This window comes from Natator depressus, chromosome 17 (genome assembly GCF_965152275.1).
Source record: "Natator depressus isolate rNatDep1 chromosome 17, rNatDep2.hap1, whole genome shotgun sequence".
In the NCBI taxonomy this organism is placed as follows: Eukaryota; Metazoa; Chordata; order Testudines; family Cheloniidae; genus Natator; species Natator depressus.
The window spans coordinates 664,133-686,715 of record NC_134250.1 but is presented as its reverse complement, the minus strand read 5'-3'; the positions used below and the strand labels follow the sequence as shown (position 1 = coordinate 686,715).

The following is a 22,583-nucleotide window of genomic DNA, read 5'->3' as shown; positions in this document are numbered from 1 at the left end:
CGTGCAGGCCTGGAAGTTCTTACAAATTTGGCACTTGTCTCTAACGTGTCACTCCCCATTGCACTTGAGGCAGCTGCTATGGGGGTCACTTACAGACACAGGCCTGTTGCAGACCAGGCAGGGCTCAAATCCGGGAGACTGGGGCATGCACCGCTTGTGGCAAAGTCCCTGCTGGGACCCTAACTGCTAACTACACTTAACTACTTAACACTAAGTGCTATAAAAAAACCTATTTACAAGGCCTTAAGGCTCCAAGACACTAGATGAAAACCGCTAGTACTTGCAATGCAAGGAAAGGTGCACCGACCAATCACCACGGGCAGTAAGAAGGAACTGAAAGGGGGTAGGGTTGGCAGCGCCTGATATACTGGTGCATGAGCGCGGCACTCAAGGGGGTGCCACTGGCGACCCTACAGATACCGCTAAGGCAAAAATCTCCAACAACCACGCACGTGAGCGAGCACACACCTAGAAGAAATTGACATGAGCAAGCACTTGAATAACTGCACTTTGCATACAATTATCTTGCTGAGCTTATGAAGTATGCAGCTAAGGCGGCTGCAGTACCCAACATGTGCATGGCTAACTTAGTTGCACACTGAAAACTGAACTGAAATAATGAGGAAGCCTTGCCTCAACCTATGTACACTTTGAATGGGGTTGAGGGAGGCGTCAGAGAAGAACTGAGAAGTCTTGGGAAGAGGAGTCTAGAAAGCCTGGGAGTCACTGAAATGGAACCCAAGTGCATTGCATAAAAAAGCAAAAGCACCCTGTACATAGTTTTCCAAAGTAACTGGTATCAATTTAAAAGGCTCCCAAGCCCTTACTCCAATTCCCTTCCAAAGGCACATCTTCTCCAAGCTTCCCACAGATATTAAAGTAAGCCTAAAAGCAGACAGATGGTGCCAAGTGGGAGAATCAGAGGTTGAGTTATGACCCTATCTGTCCCTCCCCTCAAGGTCAGAAGAGGCCGAGAGCAGGCTGGTGAAAGCTCATCACTTCATGGTCCAGCAACCGCAGCTAGGTGACAAGTGGCACTGATAGACTAAACCCATTCTCTGATGGAGAGAAGGACATCATGATCTTGAACTAACAAAAATCTAGAACTCCCAAAAAAGAGAATGATACTATTTAGGATTCTGATATTCCAGAGCCAGGAAACTCAAAAGCTGAAGTACTTACTGGTGTTTCTTTCTCCCACCCCTGAGGAACTGCTGTGCATTGTTACTTTAATGCAGTGTTTGTTTAGCTTTTCTTAGGGAGGAAAGGGTTTCCTGTTCGTCTGGGAGGCCATGCACTCTTCTCTGCACTGTAAGGTCTTATGACTTTCAGTAGAGTACAACGCAGACATCACACTAAACCATCACAATACATGGTTATGTTAGTGTAAAAACTAATTTTGAGAGCTCTAATTTACTGTCCATAGGCAACCACCAATGAAATATTAATGCTGGTGAAGCATGAGAAAGAACCCAACTATCAGGAAGATCTACTAGATCATGTCATGGGCTAACTTGCTCCAAGTTATTTTTAAGCAGCCTGAAGTATAGTACCAAATACACTATTCCCCACCATGTTGCTCAACATTAGTTATGTTTATTTAAACGTAGCAATTCCATCATGTTACAGTTTGGAGTGTTTTCTTTTTAACTTGATTCCAAAAGGCAGGGGATTGGGGGGGAAGGGGGGTGTTAAGCTTCTCATCCTCACCTTTCAGACCGCACAGGTCTGCTCTTCCCTGTATCTTTGATCTCATTTCTTACTTCTTATCCTCTCCTCTCACCTTCCGTCATATTCATTTTCACACTTTTTTTCCCATGGTGTGCTCTCCACCAGACTCCCAACCCTTTAAAATTCCTCCTCAAACCTCACTTATTGTACAGAGCCCACAAACATGAGCCTACACTTACATTAAAACAAACAAAACATGTATCTTAAGATAGAGCGCTGTTCCACACTTCCCAATGTGTTTGATGCTTGCTGTTTACTACAGCATAACCTCCTTGAAGGAGGGGCTATTTCTGTATCTGGTACAGACTGAGCATGCTGACAGCACTTCGTAAAAAACAGCATTTAATGAAAACTGCAGCAGTATCTGAACCTCAGAACCATTAACGATTTTATTCTCAACAGTCCTGTGAGGTATGGAAGTACTATCCCCATTTTACAGGTGAGAAATGGAGGCACAGGGTAGATTAAGTGACTTGTGAAAGATCACACAGAGTGTCTAACTGAGCCAAGCACTGAATTCAGGACCTCAGTCCCTGTCCAGTGCCTTATTCACTAGATCATCCTTTCTACACTTGTAGTTTCCTCTTAGCAGGGCTTGTAATCTAGCAGCACTAGGGGAACCTCTGGAATTACATTACTTTGACGACAAAGATCTGATGTCATTTTGTTATTATGCCATAAAAGGCATCTAATAAAGGAAAAGGAGACTGCAATACAACAACAAAACCTTTCAAGAATCAAAACTATTCCTCCCACCCACACTAGCTGAACACACAAGATCCTGCAGAGTAGATAAAGCTTGTGGAAGAAAAACATTCTCTCAGGTAAAACCCATAGAAGCAGAGTTGTTAAAAGTCTGATTTCATGCTGTCTTCCAAGGATATGGGTCAACATGCACCACTTCCACTCTAATTGCTTCTTCTCCAATTTCTTCATAGTTTGCTATGGGAATACAGGTTTGTCAGTTTAAGAATTTTAAAACCAACCTTTCAAAGGCCATAATGCCTCCAAGAGAAATGGAAACTGTTCTATTTAGAACCCAAATCCTGTGTTTCCCTTAATGCTCTGTAGACTACTCACGTGGATTACAGGGGTAACACAAGAACAGAATCCCCAACAAGTTAAAGTCAAGCAATAGGCAGTCCCCTCTATTCAACACAAGTACACAGTCATACCATCCTCGGAGCTTAAATGCTTCTGGACTATCTGGGTTCACCACGACTGTGCTCGAGGCCAAGACAGAGAGACTCCGGCCACCAAAATCAGAGACTCTGGCTCCTTTGATGGCTACCACAGGTTGTCTAGAACCATCAAATCTTTCAGCCTGTGAAAACACAGAAAACATTAATGGCCCAATGTGGCAGCTCACCTCGGTTCATAATTCATAGATCATGACTAAAAACAGGCCAAAACTGGACCAGATTGTCCAACTGTACCTATGAGGTACAGTATCTAAGCTAGGTCATTAAGCCTTTGAAAACTGGCTATTAATCATTGTTTAAAGGATTTTTGTATCCCCAATGGCCAATCTCAGAGAATGCAGGAAGTCCCCAAACCCTAGTGTGTGCGCATTTAGCTGGAGAAAAATGAAGTCAGCCTAATTTCAAGAGCTAACACGGGTGTGTCAAGAACAAACCATGCCAAATCAACCTATTTATCTTCTTTGACAGGATTGCTGGCCTAGTGGATAGGAGGAAGTAGTAGGTGTGATCTTGATCTTAGTCAGGTTTTTTACCGTCCTACATGACATTTTCATAAACAAACTAGGGAAATAAAGTCTAGGGCTCCTCATTTGTTTTTACTGATACAGACTAACAGGGCTACCCCCCTGAAACCTGTCACCACTCAAAGAGTAGTTATCAATGGTTTGCTGTCAAACTGGGATGACGTATCTACTGAGGTCCCACAGAAATCTGTCCCGAGTCTGGTACTATTGAATATTTTCCTTCATGACTTAGCTGATGGAGTGGAGAGTATGTTTACAAAATTAAAATATGCTTATAAAAATTGAGGTCCCTTCCAGCTCTACATTTATATGTTTCTATAATTCTTCCTTTGTTTAATAAATAATTTTAAAAATAGAAAACATGTTTTGATAAGCTTTTTTCCTTATGTACCCAGCACATACAGTATTTTTATTTAATTAATAAAAATTAAAATGATGCGAATTTTTAACTGAAATTGAATTTCCATCCAACACAGAGCTTTACACAAAGCACAAGTAAAAAAAAAAATTAATCTAGTAAAGAAATACATCGTTCACCAGCAATAAAAAATATAAAAATTAAGAATCTGAATAAATGTAATTTAAGCTATAGAATTGTGCATCAATAAAGTATATCTTCCTGGTTAGCAAAAAGCAGCACAAAATTTAGAGTAGAGGCTATATTTAGTTACAAATCAACATGCTATAATTGTTACCAACTAATCAGAATCAACCCTTTTTTATGACAATAACTAAAAAGTATAAATGCAAAACACTACTAAGATTGGTAATTTAAACCAAGATTTCCTGCTTGCTGATTTAAATCATGATTAAAACTGATGATTTAAAAAATCAATCCACCCCGCCAACCCCAATATTCGGCCGTGCAAACAAACTGCAGTAGAAGACCAGGATTAAAGACAATGAGTGCTTATATTCAAGAAATCCAGCCCGATCACACAGGTCACAGATCTCTCCCTGCAGCAGCAGACTGGCCATTCACAACCCACATTGTGCCCCTCTCCTCCCTCTCAGCTTGCTCACCCTCTCCAGACTGTGGCAGAAAACAGTTTTAATTCATAATGTTTATAGCTCTGCACAATGGCTATTTGCATGAAGTTAACATTTAGCTCTTCTGTGGCACCTTCAATCAGAGAGGCTGTGTGACTTATGAACATCTAGCCTCAAAGAATCCTTGTCAGGTGGATCAGAATCATACCCATTTTACAGACAGGAAACTGGGGCACAGATCAACAAGAGCCTACCACATCACTAGAAAACAACAAAGTGACTTGTTCAAGGCCACAACAGACATTTATGGCAATGCTCAAAATTGAGCTCATGTCCCCCAAATCCCAATGGTTAAAAACTAAATACATTCATGAGCTCTTTATTCCTGCTAGCTTTTTGAGGTTGACTCCTCCTCACAACCTTAGACAAGCACTGGTTTTAGTCAGGGTTGCAAGGACCCTGCCCTACAAATAAACCTTAACCCTCCTGGACACCTTTGGTCATTGAGCTCTTCCTTGATCAAGCAGCAACTCACCTGGAGCTAATGCTGAGATTGGCTTCCTGAATCAGAAGCCTGTTTATCTCCAGACTCTTGACAGCCATGACGCACAGTGTTGCTCAAACTACACCAGATCGGCCACAGCATAAAGTTATTTTGGAGAAAGGCTAACAATGTCAGATCAGAGTGAAGCCAAACTAAATCTTTCACCCTCAATACTGAGATGCATCCCCTCCCTTAGCCTAGTACTATTACCTGCCTCAGGTGACATACCATAGCCATTCTTCTTTTTAATATATCTGAAAGCTCAGATCAGGCAACAGGGCACCCACCTCATCTCCCCAAAGAGTAGCTGTCACCATCTTCCCCGATGTATCCATCAAATGCACATTCCTCTTGGACACCTCTCTATTGGTAGATTTCACTGTAATTTTAGTGCTGTCTTCATAGCTCTTACAGACTCCAATTATGTCTGAAAAGTAGGCATAATTCAGTTAGAATTACTTGAAAGGTCATGGCTAGAGCAGATGAGCAAAGACTGCCTGGGAAGAACTCACACATAGGTAGCATCAGATTACATCTTGTGAGATTCTAAATCACTGTTAAAATTCTAAAAGTCTAAAACCTGAGAACCCTGTATATTAAAGTAGAAAGGCTGTTGGTGAAAGAAAAATCCATTACATCTTTGCAATACTATTTTGTTCATGAATTTAGCATTCATGAAAGTAAGGGACTCACCATACCAGGTAGATTAAGATTTTGTGCAATCTTCTCTCCTACCACTTTATAAAATGGACTTCATTCTCACCTTGCAGCACCACTTCCTATTCCAGTATCACAGGTTTCAGAGTAGAAGAGAGACTGGGAGTGGCAGGGTCATTACATATATTGAATCTATTTCCCCATGTTAAGTATCCTCACACCTTCTTGTCAACGGTCTAAATGGACCATCTTGATTATCACTACAAAAGTTTTTTTTCTCCTGCTAATAGCTCATCTTAATTAATTAGCCTCTTACTCCACTTTTTCATGTCCTCTGTATGTATATCTATCTATCTCTTCTTACTATATGTTGCATTCTATGCATCCGATGAAGTGGGCTGTAGCCCACGAAAGCTTATGCTCTAATACATTTGTTAGTCTCTAAGGTGCCACAAGTACTCCTGTTCTTTATTCCAGTATGAGGCTCTCTTGAGCAAGGGATTATAAAGTGGCTATTATGCATCTGCTAGGAACTATGATGAGGACACCAAAGTCATTTTCATTTGGCAACCCAAACATGTTTGGACACTTTAGAAGTGAAACTCGTGCAACATGTCCTCTAATCTCTACATTGCTTTGAACTCGGACATCCATCTCCAAAGTTCCTACCAGCAAAACAAGCAAAAGTAACTACCTCAGGCATTTCTAGGGGCATCCACCACTGCAGTAACTGAATGTCAATGTCTAATAGAGAACATATCAATCACATAGCACTATAGGTTTCTTCATCTGCTCCTCAAGTATTTGGTACAAGACGACTAATTTTAAGCCTCATGGCTCCCCATCTTGCAATACAGACTCACCGATAATTGAGTCTTTGCATGTGTTCTCCAAGTCAGAGATGGGCACAAACTCGAACTGAACTGAAGGAAGGTGCTGAGCATCCTCACAGGGTACAACAGAAGTCTCATTATGGAATGTGATCTCATAGTCATTTTTCACAGCTGTGTACTGCTTGTTAGCTGTCTTCAGATGGCCTTTGGTGAAGTAATACACCTACAAGAGAAGGAGAAGTGATGAAACATAGGATACACTTGCACTGAAATGCTGCAGATGGCTCATGTTCACATTAAACAACCCTGTACACTCTATGAACACCTCTCTTTAGCTCATATCGGTTTATAAAATAAAAAATGATACTATACCTTGTTCAATTCAATGAGGGGAAAGAACTTGTCCACTTGATCATTGAACGCAGTAGCTCTGATTTCACCCTGCAGGAAAATGCAAAAGCCAGTTAGAACTAAAATTCAGCATGCAAAAATCTTTCCAATAAAAGTGGCACCATTTCTACAGATGTGGAATGCTCTGTAGGGGTAGCCTTCTTTCAGCCACGGAAGAAACAAATTTTCCATACATATTTTGCTATAACTAGGATGATAAATCCTTTGCTTGACCATCTGATTTCATCTCCATGTTTTAACAACCCCATATAAAAAAACTCCAGAAAGAATGAGATGTGGTGGTGCATACAGTATGCCATCACATTGTAGTAAAGAAGTGTAGCTCTGAACAGATATGCCCGAACCTTGCATTAATTGTGTCATTTTACAGATTAGGCAATACCTCATTTTAGATATAGCATTTAGCTTCACAAATTAGGGGATGACATCATATCTGATCAGTACAGCAGTGTGTGTTGTGACAAGCTCTTCCCTGAATGACAATAAATGACAGAGCTAGAATTCCACTAGTTAAGATATTTATGCAATAGAAATATTAAAAATTAAAATAAAAACTGTCAGTCAAAATGCTGACAGCATACAGAAGTGAAATAAAAGGCTGATGAAGATGTGTCAAATTATGAACCACACATTTGGTACTAAAAATAATCTCGTACAAACAAATAAGCTGCTGTGTAACAAAATAGTTTAATCAAGAGATTTGTGTAACAAGTCTCAAGAGCAGACTTAGATTGACCAGACTTCACTTATCAAAATAAACCAGAAATGGAATTTCCCTTTATTACTTTTTTATACATTATGATTTCCCAATTAAAATGAGAGTTTCTATTTGGAGATGCTCATTTAAATTCCATGTCTTATTCCTTGTATTATGGATGTGAAGTCCTAGCAACAGCAATGGGATTCATCTGCCAATCTAAAGGGGAGTGCCACAAACCAGAGACATTGTCCGTCTGCATAGATACCAGATTCTGATGCTGCCACCATTTTTGCCCACTTACCACATGTTAGACTGAGTTAACAAAAGAGGCAAATAACTGTATTTAGGGTCTCATTTTAGATAGCTGTAAAGACTCTGAGCGAATGAATGCAGGACTATCAAGTACATTAACACCTCAAAGAATGCCATTCTCTATAACAAATCTGCCAACTATTTCCTTTGTTCTTCCTTCTCATTTCTCTCAGAATGTTGTTTCTCAAAAACTCATCTGCTCCTATCTAGGTACTTCTATGGCTCCCATCACAGTAGTATCTTGGATCCCACCACAGTACTTACACTTTCATCAACCAGCTCCATAGAGAACAGCTTTCCTTCACCACGGGAGTTGCTCCATGTGCGAACCTGGCCTTTCTGGGTAACACGAGCACAAATGGTCCATCTGGAAACAAGACAGTAAGAATTAGTACTCCAATGTCCTTTTTTAGACTGGAGTGGAGTCTTACAAATTTCACAGACTTTCAGTTCTTGAGATGTTAATTTAGAACCTAGGATTCTCCACTGTATCTCAGTGATTCTACTTGTCTGTGTAAACAGTATACTGTCTATACCATTAAAACAGAAATTAGAGAGAAGCAACAACATTTAAGAAAACAGTCACTTTTAAGGCATATAGCGTGATAAAGCACAATTCTCTTGGAAGCACTTCCTAGACACTACAGTGTTAATAAGCGATTGTCACATAAATACCACCCTACGCCGGAAACCTACTGACCGCTATACTTACCTACATGCCTCCAGCTTTCATCCAGACCACACCACACGATCCATTGTCTACGGCCAAGCTCTACGATACAACCGCGGTTGTATCGTAGAGCTTGGTGATCCAGAGCCTAATCTCAGATTATCAGAGTTCCTAGGACATGGGGTAATTGAAAAAATACCTTTAGTACCAGCTGTGTTGAGGTAACTGACACTGTGTCCGAGAGAAATTAAAGAATTTTTGGGAGACGTAAAAGACTGATGTTTCTCCTGAGAGAACAGAAATTTACTCTGAGCATCACTCCTTCATGCATGCAGTATTCTTTGAACCTGGCTGGTAGAGTAACTCACTTGGATTGGTATGGGTTCAGACTGGCAATTGGTACCACTTTGGACTGTGATCCACCAGGGGTGCTCAAGAAGCTAGTACCACCTGCTTTACCAAACTGCTTTGAGGGGCCCTGGTACTTAGTAGTAGTGGGACCTAGAAAAAACAAGCATAAATTCAGTTATATAGAACTCAGACAAAATGATCTTGCACTTTTGTTTTCTATGTATAGACAAAGATTAAAGTAAATAACTTTCAAGTGGCAGTGCCAAGCCAAGCACCACTCAATTAATCTGCAACAGAAGTTTCCTCACTAGGCTACAGGAAGATGGTGCACATAAGCAAGTAGAAGAAAGTGCATGTAGGCATTTATAAGGCTCCAGTCACCAGGGTACATAGGCACCGAACAGTATGTTTTTAAATAAGTTAGTCACTGTTTTAAAGCACTTCTACTCTTGAGTCACAAACTGTACCTAGTCTGTCACTGCAAACTGTTTCAGAAGAGAAATGCTTCAGTCTTTTATGACTATTAAACCGTAAGTGAACAAAGAATGGCAACTATGGACAAGTCTCCAAGGGTGTTCAGTTAGAATCATCAGCTATCAGCAAGGACAAACCAGCACCAATAAGATATGGCAAGTTTAGCTACAGTCCTGCAGCTCCTTGGAGAACTCAAACACACAGTTACTAAGCCTTTTTATGCTCCTATAAATGTAAAACGAATAACCAAATACGTTTAAGTAAGGTAAGGAGTAAAGAAAGTAAGGTAGGAGTCATTTTCACTTTTGTCTCAGTAAGCAGGCTTCAAAATTCTCGTATCTATTTCAAAATGCTTCTCAAATAGTGCAATTTGGCCAAAAAAGTCTAAGACAGGTCCCAAATCTTACTCACAGCTCAGACTTGGATTGAAACCTTTTTGCTTGAAAAATAAATCTGCAGCTAGACAGACAATTTATATGCCAATTTAAAGCCCTCACCAAAAACTACTATTTATAGAGGCAGTTTCAATTGAATCTCATACCTATAACACCTAACCATTCTGCTTTAATGGCTTAGCACGGACACACCCTTTCAATCAGTTTGGAACCTCAATCTGTTTAGTTGTCTAGAGGGCACAATGTATCTTCACTAGCAATGTTAAAGCGCTGCTGCGGCAGTGCTTTAACATGGCTGTGTAGTCACGGCACCAGCGCTGGGAGAGACCTCTCCCACTGCTGTATCCCCACGAGGGGAATAGCTCCCAGCACTGGTGCACTGTCTACGCTGCCACTTTACTGCGCTGAAACTTGCAGTGCTCGGGGGGGGAGGGGGTGCTGTGTTTTTTCACACCCCTGAGCGAGAAAGTTGTAGCGCTATAAAGTGGCAGCGTAGACAAGGCCTCAACCAAAAGCCATCCGTCAGAAAGAATGTGCAATATATGCCACTTCCCAAACGAGGTCAAGAATTTTTACCAAGTTTCTTTCATGTGTTTTAAGATGAACTCATCATTCTTCCCTCACAGAAGGGCTCAAATATTTTAAAGGCAGTAGTTCCTTTTCGCCATGGAAACAGATTCCAAAGATTCTAGGACAGCATTCTCTCAGGGACAGTAAGTGAATGAAGAGACATTTACGGTTTGTCTGTTGCTGTATACTTTTCACTTCCTGGTTTAGAACAACTTCTTGCCCTCTCTTTTCTCAGCACTTTGAAGTGGTGCCCTGAAGTTGCCTCCATTCTCTGCTGTTATAGGATTCTCTAGCTGCGTTTACTTTCCAGTCCTAAACAAATTCAGGCTCATAATTCAATTCAGTATTGCAAGCCAATATTTAGCCACCCTGAATGAGAATTGTCTTACCTACTGCTGAATTTCCATTCTGCTGCTGTGGTTTGCTGTGTCCTGGGCTGGCTGCTGGAGCTGAGGAACGTTGCTGCTGGTGCCCCTGTCCTGTTAACCAGAGGGGAAAAAAGACTACTTATAGTGCAATGGACTGGAGATCAAAGTAATTAAAACTGCCTTAAAGGTGCCTTTTTGAGATGGAACCTTGTTTTCACAAGAGCTCCATAGCACGTAACACCCTCTAACATTCAAATGTGTTACAAGACAACAGCAAGCCACCCTGAGGTTATGGGCACTAGACCAGCACAGCTATTGTGCCACAGATATGCTGCTGTAGTGCAGATGCATCCTACAGCAATGACAGGGGTTTTCCTCATCACCACAGAAACTCCAAAGCCCCAAGCAACAGTAGGTAGGTCGACAGAAACATTCTTCTATCAACCGAGCTGCCCTCATGTTGGAGGTTAATGTCACCATAGTTATGGTGTTCAGGGGGTGTGAACTTTTTTCCACACCCCTGAGCACCATGGCTATATTGACCTAACTTTTAAATGTAGACCATGCCTGAGAAATGCCGCAGCATATATGGATCTCAACCAGATCTCTCACAGCAACTGCTTTATGAGGACCCAAGTAATTAAAAGTGCCTTTCGGATGCCTGTCACAGGGGGTGGTCCTCTGTGGAGTCAGGCACCCAGCCTCCCCGTGACAGGCTCTACTGAAAAGAATGAGCCAACCCAGATCTACCTATGGATGGTTAATTGGATAAACAGGTGGGCAGAAGTTAATTAGTTAAGAAACACCTGGGCCTCAGCTTATGGGCCTCAGACAGGAGCCCAGAACCAAGAGGATGCTCCACAGGGGCGCTCGATAGGAAAGCTACTCCCAGTGGTGTGTTCCTGGAGAGCAGAAGTTCCCAGAGAGAGGAACCAGCCACAGAACACAAAGAGAACGCTCCAGAGGAGAAAGACTACAAAGCTCTTTAGGCAGGAAGGCATGGGAGAAACCCTGAGTTAGCATGGGAAAGACTGCACAGCTCCTGGCAGAAGAGAAGCCCTGGGTCTTAAAGCAGGTAGTGGCTTGTTTACAAAGCATGTTTGGTGGTTGATTAAATAAACTAGACCCCTGGAGGGGCACTGTTCACTGTATGCAGGCATCACTGAACTTACCAAAAGCCCACTAAAGGAAAATGAGGCACACATACCCATGGTGTCACAATGGGACGTAATCTTGTTTTCACAAGAGCCCCATGGCATAGAACACCCACTGACATTCAACTGTGTTACAAGACAACAGCAAACCATCCTGAGAAGAGCCATAGCATATGGTGATCTCAACCAGATCTATTTTCACAAGCAACCACTTTCTATTACTACTTAGAAAGAATTCAGGGCTGGCAATTATTTAAAGGGATACTATTAAAGGATCTCTCAAAACTGGGTGACTGGGTAACAAAATGGCAGATGAAATTAAGTTTCGATAAATGCAAAGTAATGCACGTTGGAAAACATAATCCCAACTATACATATAAAATGATGGGGTCTAAATTAACTGTTACCACTCGAGAAAGATATTGGAGTCACTATGGATAGTTCTCTGAAAACATCCACTCAATGTGCAGCGGCAGTCAAAAAAGCTAACGGAATGCTGGGAATAATTAAGAAAGGGATAGATAATAGGACAGAAAATATCATGTTGCCTCTGTATAAATCCATGGTATGCCCACATCTTGAATACTGTGTACAGATGTGATTTCCAATTCAATATATCTTTTCTGAGATGAGGAAAGGTTCAGAAAAGGGCAACAAAAATTATTAGAAGTACAGAACGGCTTCCATATGAGGAGAGATTAATAAGACTGGGACTTTTCAGCTTGGAAAAGAGATGGCTAAGGGGAGATATGATTGAGGTCTATAAAATCATAACTGGTGTAGAGAAAGTAGAGTAGTGTTTACTACTTCTCATAACACAAGAACTAGGGGTCACCAAATAAAATTAATAGGCAGCAGGTTTAAAACAACTAAAAGGGAGTATTTCTTCACATAACGCACAGTCAACCTGTGGAACTCCTTACCAGAGGATGTTGTTAAGGCCAAGACCATAACAGGGTTCAAAAAAGAACAAGATAAATTCATGGAGGATATGTCCATCAATGGCTCTTAGCCAGGATGGGCAGGAATGGTGTCCCTAGTCTCTGTTTGCCAGAAGCTGGGAATGAGTGACAGGGGATGGATCACTTGATGGATTACCTGTTCTGTTCATTCCCTCTGGGGCACCTGGGACTGGCCACTGTCAGTAGACAGGATACTGGGTTAGATGGACCTTTGGTCTGACCCAGTAGGGCTGTTCTTAAGCTTTTGACAGCTTTAAGCAGTAGGGTCTGCACCACTGCACCATGCAAGAGCTAAAATATAACAACTTAACAAAACTCTTTAAAATGCAGACGAAAAGGTGCTGGGTGAAGGTAAATCTAGACTCAACACTAACCATAAAGAAAACCATAAGAGATACCTTATTTTTTTAATTTAGAAAATATGGAGACACTAAATGAAGAATGATGGGCTCCACATTATAGAAACCACCACAGTCAAGTCTGAATCCATTGCTGACCAACCTGAGCCACAGTGCTGAGATTCACAGGAAGTCAGGTGGATCATCACAGCATCTGATCACCTTAGAGATAGTTGTCAGTATATTGACAATGGCCACTTGGGAGCACCCTAAAATAGGGACTGACTCTACATTACAGAAAACTATCCTATGTATGTGTCTTAATTGCAAAAAAAAAAAAAAAAAAAAAAAAAAAAGTGTTCAGACAATTTAAAACAACAGTGAAAACGCAGCAACTTGGCTTTTAACTCAGGTTAGCAGCTTGAAGTTCAACTCCAGACTCCCCAATAGGCTTCAACTTTGATCTTTGAGCTGCTAACCCAAGTTAAAAGCTAAATAGCTATGTCTTCACTGCTATTTTAATCCAAGGTAACAACACCCCCCAATTCCTCCCCAACCCCTTCCTCCCCCAACCCTCCCTAGTGAAGTGTTACCCATAGTTTGAAAACTTAGATCCTCTTACAGGTGTAATAGTCACCCTCATTATTTCACTGGTCAAAGATTTTGTTGGGTTTTTATTGACTGAGCGAAGTCAGGCCCTGCACTCAGCCTGATGGCATTTCTATATGTCTGGGCATGATGCAATAATTTTTAGAACAATGCATACAATCAATTCTCAAAATTCCAGGTCTACAGTTGTTTAGATCAAATAGTTGGTTTAATGGCAGCCATTAACACCTTCTAGCATAACACTCCACCATCTCAACTCTGCCTATTGCACCAAGAGAGTTCAAAATGCCCACAACCTGAATAACTCATCTCCCTGACGAAAAGAAAAAACCAACAACAGTAGAGGGAAGCACAAAGCCCGGGGGGGGGGGGGGGGGCGGCCGCGCGTTGCAGGGAGTCCCTGAAAGAGGGGAATGAGAGGGTGGCACATAGGGAGCTTGTGGGGGCGATCAGTGGAACTCAAGGAGCTCTGGTGTGTACGAGCTCAGCTGACAGAAGCTATAAAGTGTGTGACCCTTTAGTTTATTTTTAATCAGAACAAGGTTTCCGCACAAAGCCAATCTACTCTTCTAATTGGCTGCTACAGTAAAGTCAATACTGAATTGGTGACAGTTGTTCCCTAACAACAGACTGACATCAAACCCAATACTGTGTGCTTTCTCCAGTATCCACTAGACAGAGACGCTGGGCTTCACCCTTGCCACCCAAAACTTAGCTGACTTAAGTGCTCAAGCTTCAAAAGAGAAAAGATGCCCAACAGGACTCCCTATTCAGTAACTCCAAATTTATTCTGTATAGGAGCCAGATAAGAAAGCTAGAGTCCTAGATGCCCATGAAAGAGGAGTTAAATGAAGAGGCTTCAGAAATAGCACAAGTTTGGGGATTTTTTAAAACTATTTTTGCTCTTCCACATTTTCTCTTGCATTTTAACAGGAAAATACTTGTGAAAGAATCTTTTGATAAAAGCACTAAGAACTTCCAAGGCATGGCTTAGTAGCCAGCTGCCCAGTATTGTGCTTCACAACATACTTTATAAGTAATATATCCCCTGAGGAATCTATATACTTCAAGTTTGCAGATGATACCAAGCAGGGAGGGGATGCAAATGCTTTCAAGGACAGGATTAAAATTCAAAATGATCTGGACTAACTGGAGAATTGGTGTGAAGAGGATGATATTCAATAAGCACAAATGCAAAGTACTCCACTTACTTAGGAAGGAACAATCAGCTGCACACATACAAAATGGGAAATGACTGCCTGGGAAGGAGTGCTGTGGAAAGGGATCATAATGGATCACAAACTAAATATGAGTCAATAGTGAAACATTGTTGGGGGGGGGGGGAAAAAAAGGCAAGCAAGCAAGCAGCAAATATTCAGGGATGTATTAGCAGGAGTGTTGTAAGCAAGATAAGAGAAGTATTTTTTCCACTCTACTCCAAGCTGATAGGCATCAACTACAGTATTGTGTCCACTTCCAGGCACCACATTTCAGGGAAGATGTGGACAAATTGGAGAAAGCCCAAAGAAGAGCAACAAAAATGATTAAAGATCTAGAAAACGTGAACTATGGGGGAAGACTGAAAAAATTGGGTTTGTTTAGTCTGGAGAAGAGAAGACTATGGGGGGACAGGATAATAGTTTTCAAGTACATAGAAGTTGTTACAAGGAGGAGGGAGAAAAATTGTTCTTGTTAACTTCTGAAGCTAGGACAAGAAGCAATGGGCTTAAATTGCAGCAAGGACAGTTTAGGTTGGACATTAAGAAAAACTTCCCAACTGTCAGGGTGGTTAAGCACTGAAATAAATTGCCTAGGTTGTGGAATCTCCATCATTGGAGATTTTTAAGAGCAAGTTAGACAAACATCTCTCGGGGAAGTCTAGATACTACTTAGTCCTGCCTTTAATGCAGGTGACTGGACAGAAGACCTCTAGAAGTCCCTTCCAGTCCTACAATTCTACAATTAACACATCTGGAATATGTGTTCAAATATACAACTAGCAACAAACTCCCCTAGCTTCCTGGTCTTTCTCAATTAGGAGTCTATGGTTTTAACCAGGTAAAAGTTTAACAATCTATAGCAGAGGATCCAAAACTGTAGCACATGCGTAGCTAGTGGGTTGCAGAGCACTTGCTTGGGCTCTACAGAGAGCTTATTGATCTTATGCTGCTGGCAGACCAGGTCATGCCAAAGTGTATTCAGGCCAATTCACCAAATCAAAGTGACTGTTGAAGGCAGAAAAGAGTATTTGATGTTTAGACTTCATAAAACTAATGGGATGTTACTTGCGTTGTTTTCACTAATCTGTATCCTGTTATAATGAGCAGCAAACATTTACATTGTATATACCCTTATAACTAATGGGAAGTTTCAGAGTAACAGCCGTGTTAGTCTGTATTCGCAAAAAGAAAAGGAGTACCTGTGGCACCTTAGAGACTAACCAATTTATTTGAGCATAAGCTTTCGTGAGCTACAGCTCACTTCATCGGAACATCCTCATCAGAGAAGGGGGGTCAAGGACTCAAAGTGCATTCCTCACTCACCATCATCAAAGGAAAAGCCCATGCAGGTATAGACAAACAGTCAGCTTGTTTTCTGTCAGATGAAGCTATAAATATGGATTCAAGGAAAGATCCTTCTCTGAACCATTTGGATTCTTACAGGGAAGTGTACCAGTTGCAAACCAGAGATCCCCAGAGACATTTTGGGAAATTGGTAGTTTATTACATCACTTCCAACATTTGGAATTACAAACTTTGATTCACTTATATATCCACCACACACACACTTTACTTGCTTTAACCTCTCAATAATTCTCACTTCCTTTTCTTAGCTAAAAGATCTTTAGTTAGTTTACTATAGAATTGGCTGCCAATATTGTCTTTGGTGTAAGATTTAGAGTACCAATTGATCTGGGTAAGAGACTGGTTGGTCTCTTGGGACTGGGAACAATCTGATGTGGGGTGATTTTTGGTTTAAGTGACCTTTTATCATCAGTCCAGTTTGTCTGGGTGGCAAGACAGAATGGTGAATTTAAGGGGACTGTCTGTGACTCCATGGTAAAACTGGTATAGTGATCCAGGACTTCACCTTTGTTACTGGTTTGGTGAAATCTAAATTATAGAATACACCATTTTGGGATGTTTGCCCTGAGGTCAGCACTCGCAGTTATGAGGCGCTCCAGACAGCATCCTCTGCCCTATTTTCAGCTGTTAGCGTTTTTAGCTTCTGTTAATGAATTTTAAGTACTTCCTTAACATCACTGGTCCCTGCAAAAAAATTGCTGCAGTTACTACAGGGATGTTATGAGATGCCAAATGTGAGGGCATGAAGCGCACAGGACTATCTCCGTGTTAAAAAGTGGTCCACACTAAAGATGTAAATATCGTTTAAAAAGATAACCATTTAAACTATTAAAATTATATTGTTTAACTGGTTAATCAATTAAAGGGAGAGGGCTGCAGGTACCTAGTTTGTCCCGATGCGGCCTCCACAGACTCTCCGTGCCACCCCAGCAGCAGCTTCCCCTCCCTTCCCTTATCAGCACACCATCCGCTTCTGAAGCCGAACCCCTTCCAGTGGCACGGGGGAGACCGAGGACTACTTTACCCCCTCAATGGGGCCTGCAGCCCCAGCCCATCCCCCCCAGCCTAAATGTGCTCCCCCTGCCCAGCCAGCCGGCGCAGGGACAGGAGAACCAGTTCAAGACCCACATGCAAGGGGTTAACAGTAAGGGTGGGTTTACCGTAAGACTAATACTTACCAGTTAACCATTTAATATTTTACATCCCTAGTCCACACTATGAAAAAATTTGAGAACCTCTAATCTGCAGAATGCATCAGTGCATTGGCCTTGCTCCTGAACCTTTAACACCGCTCTGACTATATTAGACCAAATGCCAACAACTTTAGTTCTTTGACTAGCTGTAAATTCAAATAAGAAACACAAGGAGCAAAACTCCCCCAGTAATTTTAACAATGCAAGAACTGCTCAGTCTGTGTTGATTTCTGTTCCTATTACAATCACTTTTATGCAAATTTAAAACCTAAGCCATACTACAGAAAATAATTTCACAACTTGCACATTCAGAATAATCTGTAACTGAAAATGCATCTTAGAAATATTTGAAATGACAAGCTGCTTCTAAGCAACAGTAAAGAATAATTACAACTCTGAAACAGACACCTAGCTAACAAGAAATATACTATTGTATCAGACAAGCAATTGGGAAGAAAAATCACACATGCACATAAAACAGTCTATTCAGTAAATTTTCAGAAGACACTAGTCTAGACCTACGATTAACCACACCATTTAAAATTGTGATTAACTTCATGGCTGTCACAAGAGCAAGCTCTTGTTGTTTAGTGCATGCATTTCTCCCCCAAAAGTAACAATGGAAGTAACAGTGATAGAAAAAGATGATTCTACACAGCAGCATTAGGTAGGATTTCTGCTCCAACTAGTCAGCTAGATTTCTGGTCAGCCTGGCAGTTTACCTGTCAGTCCTGCTACTCTACCACACACACGTGTGTTATTTTCCCAAATCAGAAGGTGGAGACAGCAACAATGAAAATGGATCATATTGTTACCTGAGTTTCTCTGAAAGGCACTGCTCCTCCCAAAGGGCTATTTCCCTGCCAAATTTCAACTATTTATCCCCACCCATTTCAATGATAGAGCTGTTCAAAGAAAGTTCAGATTTTTTTTTTTTTTTTTTTTAATCATAGAAATGTCAGGCTGGAAGGGACCTTGACAAGTCATCAAGTCCAGCCCCCTGCACTGAGGCAGGACCAAGTAAATCTAGACCACCCCTAACACATGTAAGTCCAACCTGCTCTTAAAAACCTTCAGTGATGCGGATTCCACTGTCTCACTTGGAAGCCTGTTCAAGTGCTTAACTATCATCCCTGATAGTTTTATAAAACTTTTCCTAATATCTAACCTAAATCTTTCTTGCTGCAGATTAAGCCCATTACTTCTTGCCCTACCTTTGGCAGATGTGGCGACCAGTGGATCACAGTGCTCTGTAACAGCCTTATCAGGTCCCCCAGCACCTCCACCTTCTTTTCTCAAGACTAAACATGCCCAGTATTTTTTAACCTTTCCTTCTACGTCAGGTTTTCTAACCCTTGTCATTTTCACTGCTCTCCTGGACATTCTCTGCCATTTGTCCATATGTTTCTTAACATGTGGCGCCCAGCACTCAGCAGAGTGGACAATTACCTCCCGTGTCTTACACACAGCACTCCTATTAATACACCACAGAATGTTATTAGCCCTTTTTTGCAACTGCATCACATTGTTGACTCATTCAATTTGTGATCCGCTATACCCCCAGATCCTTTTCCGCAGTACTACCAGATAGCCAGTTATTCCCCATTTTGTAGTCGTGCATTTAGTTTTTTCTTCTTAAGTGAAGTACTACGCACTTATCTTTACTGAATTTCATCTTGTTGAATTCAGGCCAGTTCTCCAATTTGTTAAGGTCTTTTTGAATTCTAATTCGGTCTTCCAAAGTGCTTCCAATCTCTCCCAGATTGATGTCATCTATAAATTTTATAAGCATGCTCTCCACTCCAAAGTCATTAATGAAAATATTGACAAGTACTGAACCCAGGACAAACCCCTGTAGAACCCCATCAGATACTTCTAGTTGATAGGGAACCACAGATAACTACTCTCTGTGTATGGTGTCTCAGCCTTTTGTGCACCCACCTTATAGCAATTTCATCTAAACCACATTTCCAAACTTTGCTTATGAGAATGTCATGTAGAACTGTGTCAAAAGCCTTACTAAAATCAAGATATATCACATCTACTGACAGGCCAGTAACCCTATTCGTTTCAATATCTTCAGTATCAGGTATTGAAGTTAGGCTGACTGGTCTATAATTCCCCCAAGTACTCCTCGTTCCCCTTTTTAAAGAGGGGTAACATGTTTGCCCTTCTTCAGTCCAATGGGACCTGACCTATCCTCCATGAGTTCACACAGATAAATGCTAATGGTTCCAAGATTGCTTCAGCTAGTTCCTTAACTATCCCAGGATGAATTTCATCAGGACCTGATGACTTCAATATATTCAACTTATCTAAAATATTTTTTAATCTGTTCTTTCCATATTTTGTCTTACATTTCTTCCCCCTTTGCTAATATAAGTTGTGTTGAGCATCTGGTCGTCATTAACCATTTTAGCGAAGTGTGAAGCATTAAGCACCTAAGCCTTCTTGATGTTTTCTATTACTTCTCCTTCCCCACTAAGTAGAGGCCATCACTTTTGTTTTTTTCTTGCTCCTAATATATTTAAAGATCCTCTTTTTATTGCCTTTTATGTTTCTTGGTAGGTGTAATCATAGCCTTTCAGATGTTGTCCCTATATGCTTGTGCTACTCTTTTATACTCCTCCTTAGCAATTTGTTCATGTCTCCACTTTTTGTAAGATTCCTCTCAGGTCATTAAAGAGCTCCTAATAGGAAGAATAGAAAGAGGGCCAATATGGCTCTCTCTTTCCTTTATATCAGGAGTCTGCAGTTGTGCCTTTAATATCGTCTCCTTGAGAACCTGACAGCTCTCCTGAACTTTTTCCCTGAGATATTCTTCCCATGGCACCTTACCTGCCAGTTCTCTGAGTTCGTTAAAGCCTGCTTTTTTGAAGTCTGTGATGGGGTGGACTAGGTCCAGATGTCCCATCTCACCCCTCCCCAGAGAAGAGCAGAGGAGAAGTCCTCTAGGTAGCCTAGAGTGGCTGCAGGGGAAGCAGCCAAACAGAGGGACCAGGAAGGCCACTTAAAAAGAAGCAGCAGAACAAGCAGAGCAGTCAGTTGCTTCCTGGTGCTGGAAGAGGGAAGCCAAGGTTCCTGGCTAGCTGGAAGAGCAGCAGGCAACATACAGCTCCATGTGGGCAAGACTGAGCCCAGGGGAGGCTGCCGAAGACTGATGAAGCTAAAAAGGAGTTCCTGACAGGCTGCCGAGCAAAGACAAAGAACCTAGCCAGACCAAATGAGGGTATACCGCGATGGGCCCAGCTGGACTGTTATAGAGGGCAGTGTCTCCAGGGAGGAAGCCTTGGCAGAAGGTAAACACAGTATACCCCAGAAGGGATTTGTTTATTCTGTTCCACCTACAGACAGCGTGAGAGACTCAGCCGGAGGGATGAGTCACTGAAGACCTGCTGAAGAAACCATCGACCAGAAGGGGGCGCTTGTGAGAAGTGGATGCTACCCCATTACCACAAACCAAGAAACAGCAGGATCACATCCGACCAGAAGGGGCACTCATGAGAGGTGGGTGCCGACCCTGTTACAAAGTCCATTGTCCTCATTCTGCTGATCTCATGCCTTCCTTTCCTTCTACTCATGAAAATCATTTCATGACCATTTTCACCCACACTGTGTTCCACCTTCAGACTCACCACCAATTCCTCCCTGTTGGTCAGAATCAAGTCTGTTCCCTGGTTACTTCCTCCACTTTCTGAAACAAAAACTGTCCTCAATACATTCCAAGAACTTATTAAAAATGTTATGTTTTGCTGTATTACTTTTCCAAAAGACGTCAGGATAGTAGAAGCTCATGATCAGTACCATGTCTTGTGTTTTGGATATTTCTGTTATTTGTTCTAGAAATGCCTCATCAGCCTTCTCTTCCTGATTTGGTGATCTACTGTAGACCCCTACCATGTCGTCACCCTTATTTTTTTTTACTCCTTTATCTTTACTCAGATATTTTCAACTGGTCTGGCCTCTCATTTCCTCAGAACAAGTGTATATATTCTTGAGGTTTAATGCAACACCTTTTCCCTTTTTTACCCTGCCTGCCCTTACTGAACAAGCTATACCCTTAATACCAATATTCCAGTCATGACACTTCTCACAACACCAATTAAGTCATAATTTAGCTCAGGGACTAAGACTTCCAGTTATTTATGTTTATTCCCCATAGCCCTTACATTTGTGTATAGTCAATTAGTTGTCAAGCAGATTTCCTCACTAATTTCCCTCTTGTTGCTCCTATGACCCTATCATAAGTTTCCATGTCTCCCCCCAAAACAGCTAGCCCTCTGTTAAGGTCATTTCTTTTTACACTTACCTTTGGGCTTTTGTCTCCAGCACCTTTTAATCTAGTTTAAAGCCCTACATATCAAATTATTTCCCACCCACCACCCAACTTTCATTAAGAAAGCTGAACTTTTTGATCAATTTTCCAAACACAACCTCAAGGAGACTGGCTTGGAAAATGTCTGCCTGAAAGCTGACAGTTACAAGCAGATAAAAAAAGAATCAGAATGGAAACATTTAGGCAATATTATACTTGAGAGCTATATAGAAAGTCACTAAGGTGTGACAGTCAGCTGGTCTGATACTTCCCCATAACACATAGAAGCAGGAACTAACCCATTTGGCCTGGGCTTAGCTATTGTGGTGATAGGCACTGTACAAAACTGTAAGCTACACAGATACAGGTGACAGTGGAGAACTGGAAATCAAGACTCCAGGCACAAGACAATTAAATGGGTGTCCTTATTTTTTTCACTAAAAACAGAGTAACCAGCTGAAAACCAGCATGATAGTGAGTCTCTTATACAATGCTATTGTCTGTAGGAGGTTCCTTACCTTCATTGTATGGGACTGGATTGCCAATATTTGCACCAACCACATCAGCTGTTTTCAGAACATCTAAATCCATCAATATAATCACTCTCCTACAAACACAAAGTAAACAACAGTAAAGACTCTTGACATCTTCCTGGACACTTCTTGAGAGAGAAGCCCATATACAGCCCTAGGCTA

At 41.4% G+C, this 22,583-nt stretch overlaps 1 protein-coding gene across 2 annotated transcripts in view; it reads right to left on the bottom strand.

The window, feature by feature from the left end:
• Positions 1-22,583, bottom strand: part of RPA1 (replication protein A1) — a 44,264-nt gene that overhangs the window by 16,897 nt on the left and 4,784 nt on the right. For both annotated transcript variants that reach the window (XM_074974288.1, XM_074974287.1), the window contains 8 exons: positions 22,407-22,495; positions 10,754-10,843; positions 8,943-9,075; positions 8,169-8,271; positions 6,854-6,922; positions 6,512-6,704; positions 5,279-5,418; positions 2,907-3,055 (listed from right to left, as the gene is read on the bottom strand). In XM_074974288.1, coding sequence (XP_074830389.1) covers positions 2,907-3,055; positions 5,279-5,418; positions 6,512-6,704; positions 6,854-6,922; positions 8,169-8,271; positions 8,943-9,075; positions 10,754-10,843; positions 22,407-22,495 — 966 coding nt within the window. The remainder of the gene's footprint in view (positions 1-2,906; positions 3,056-5,278; positions 5,419-6,511; positions 6,705-6,853; positions 6,923-8,168; positions 8,272-8,942; positions 9,076-10,753; positions 10,844-22,406; positions 22,496-22,583) is intronic.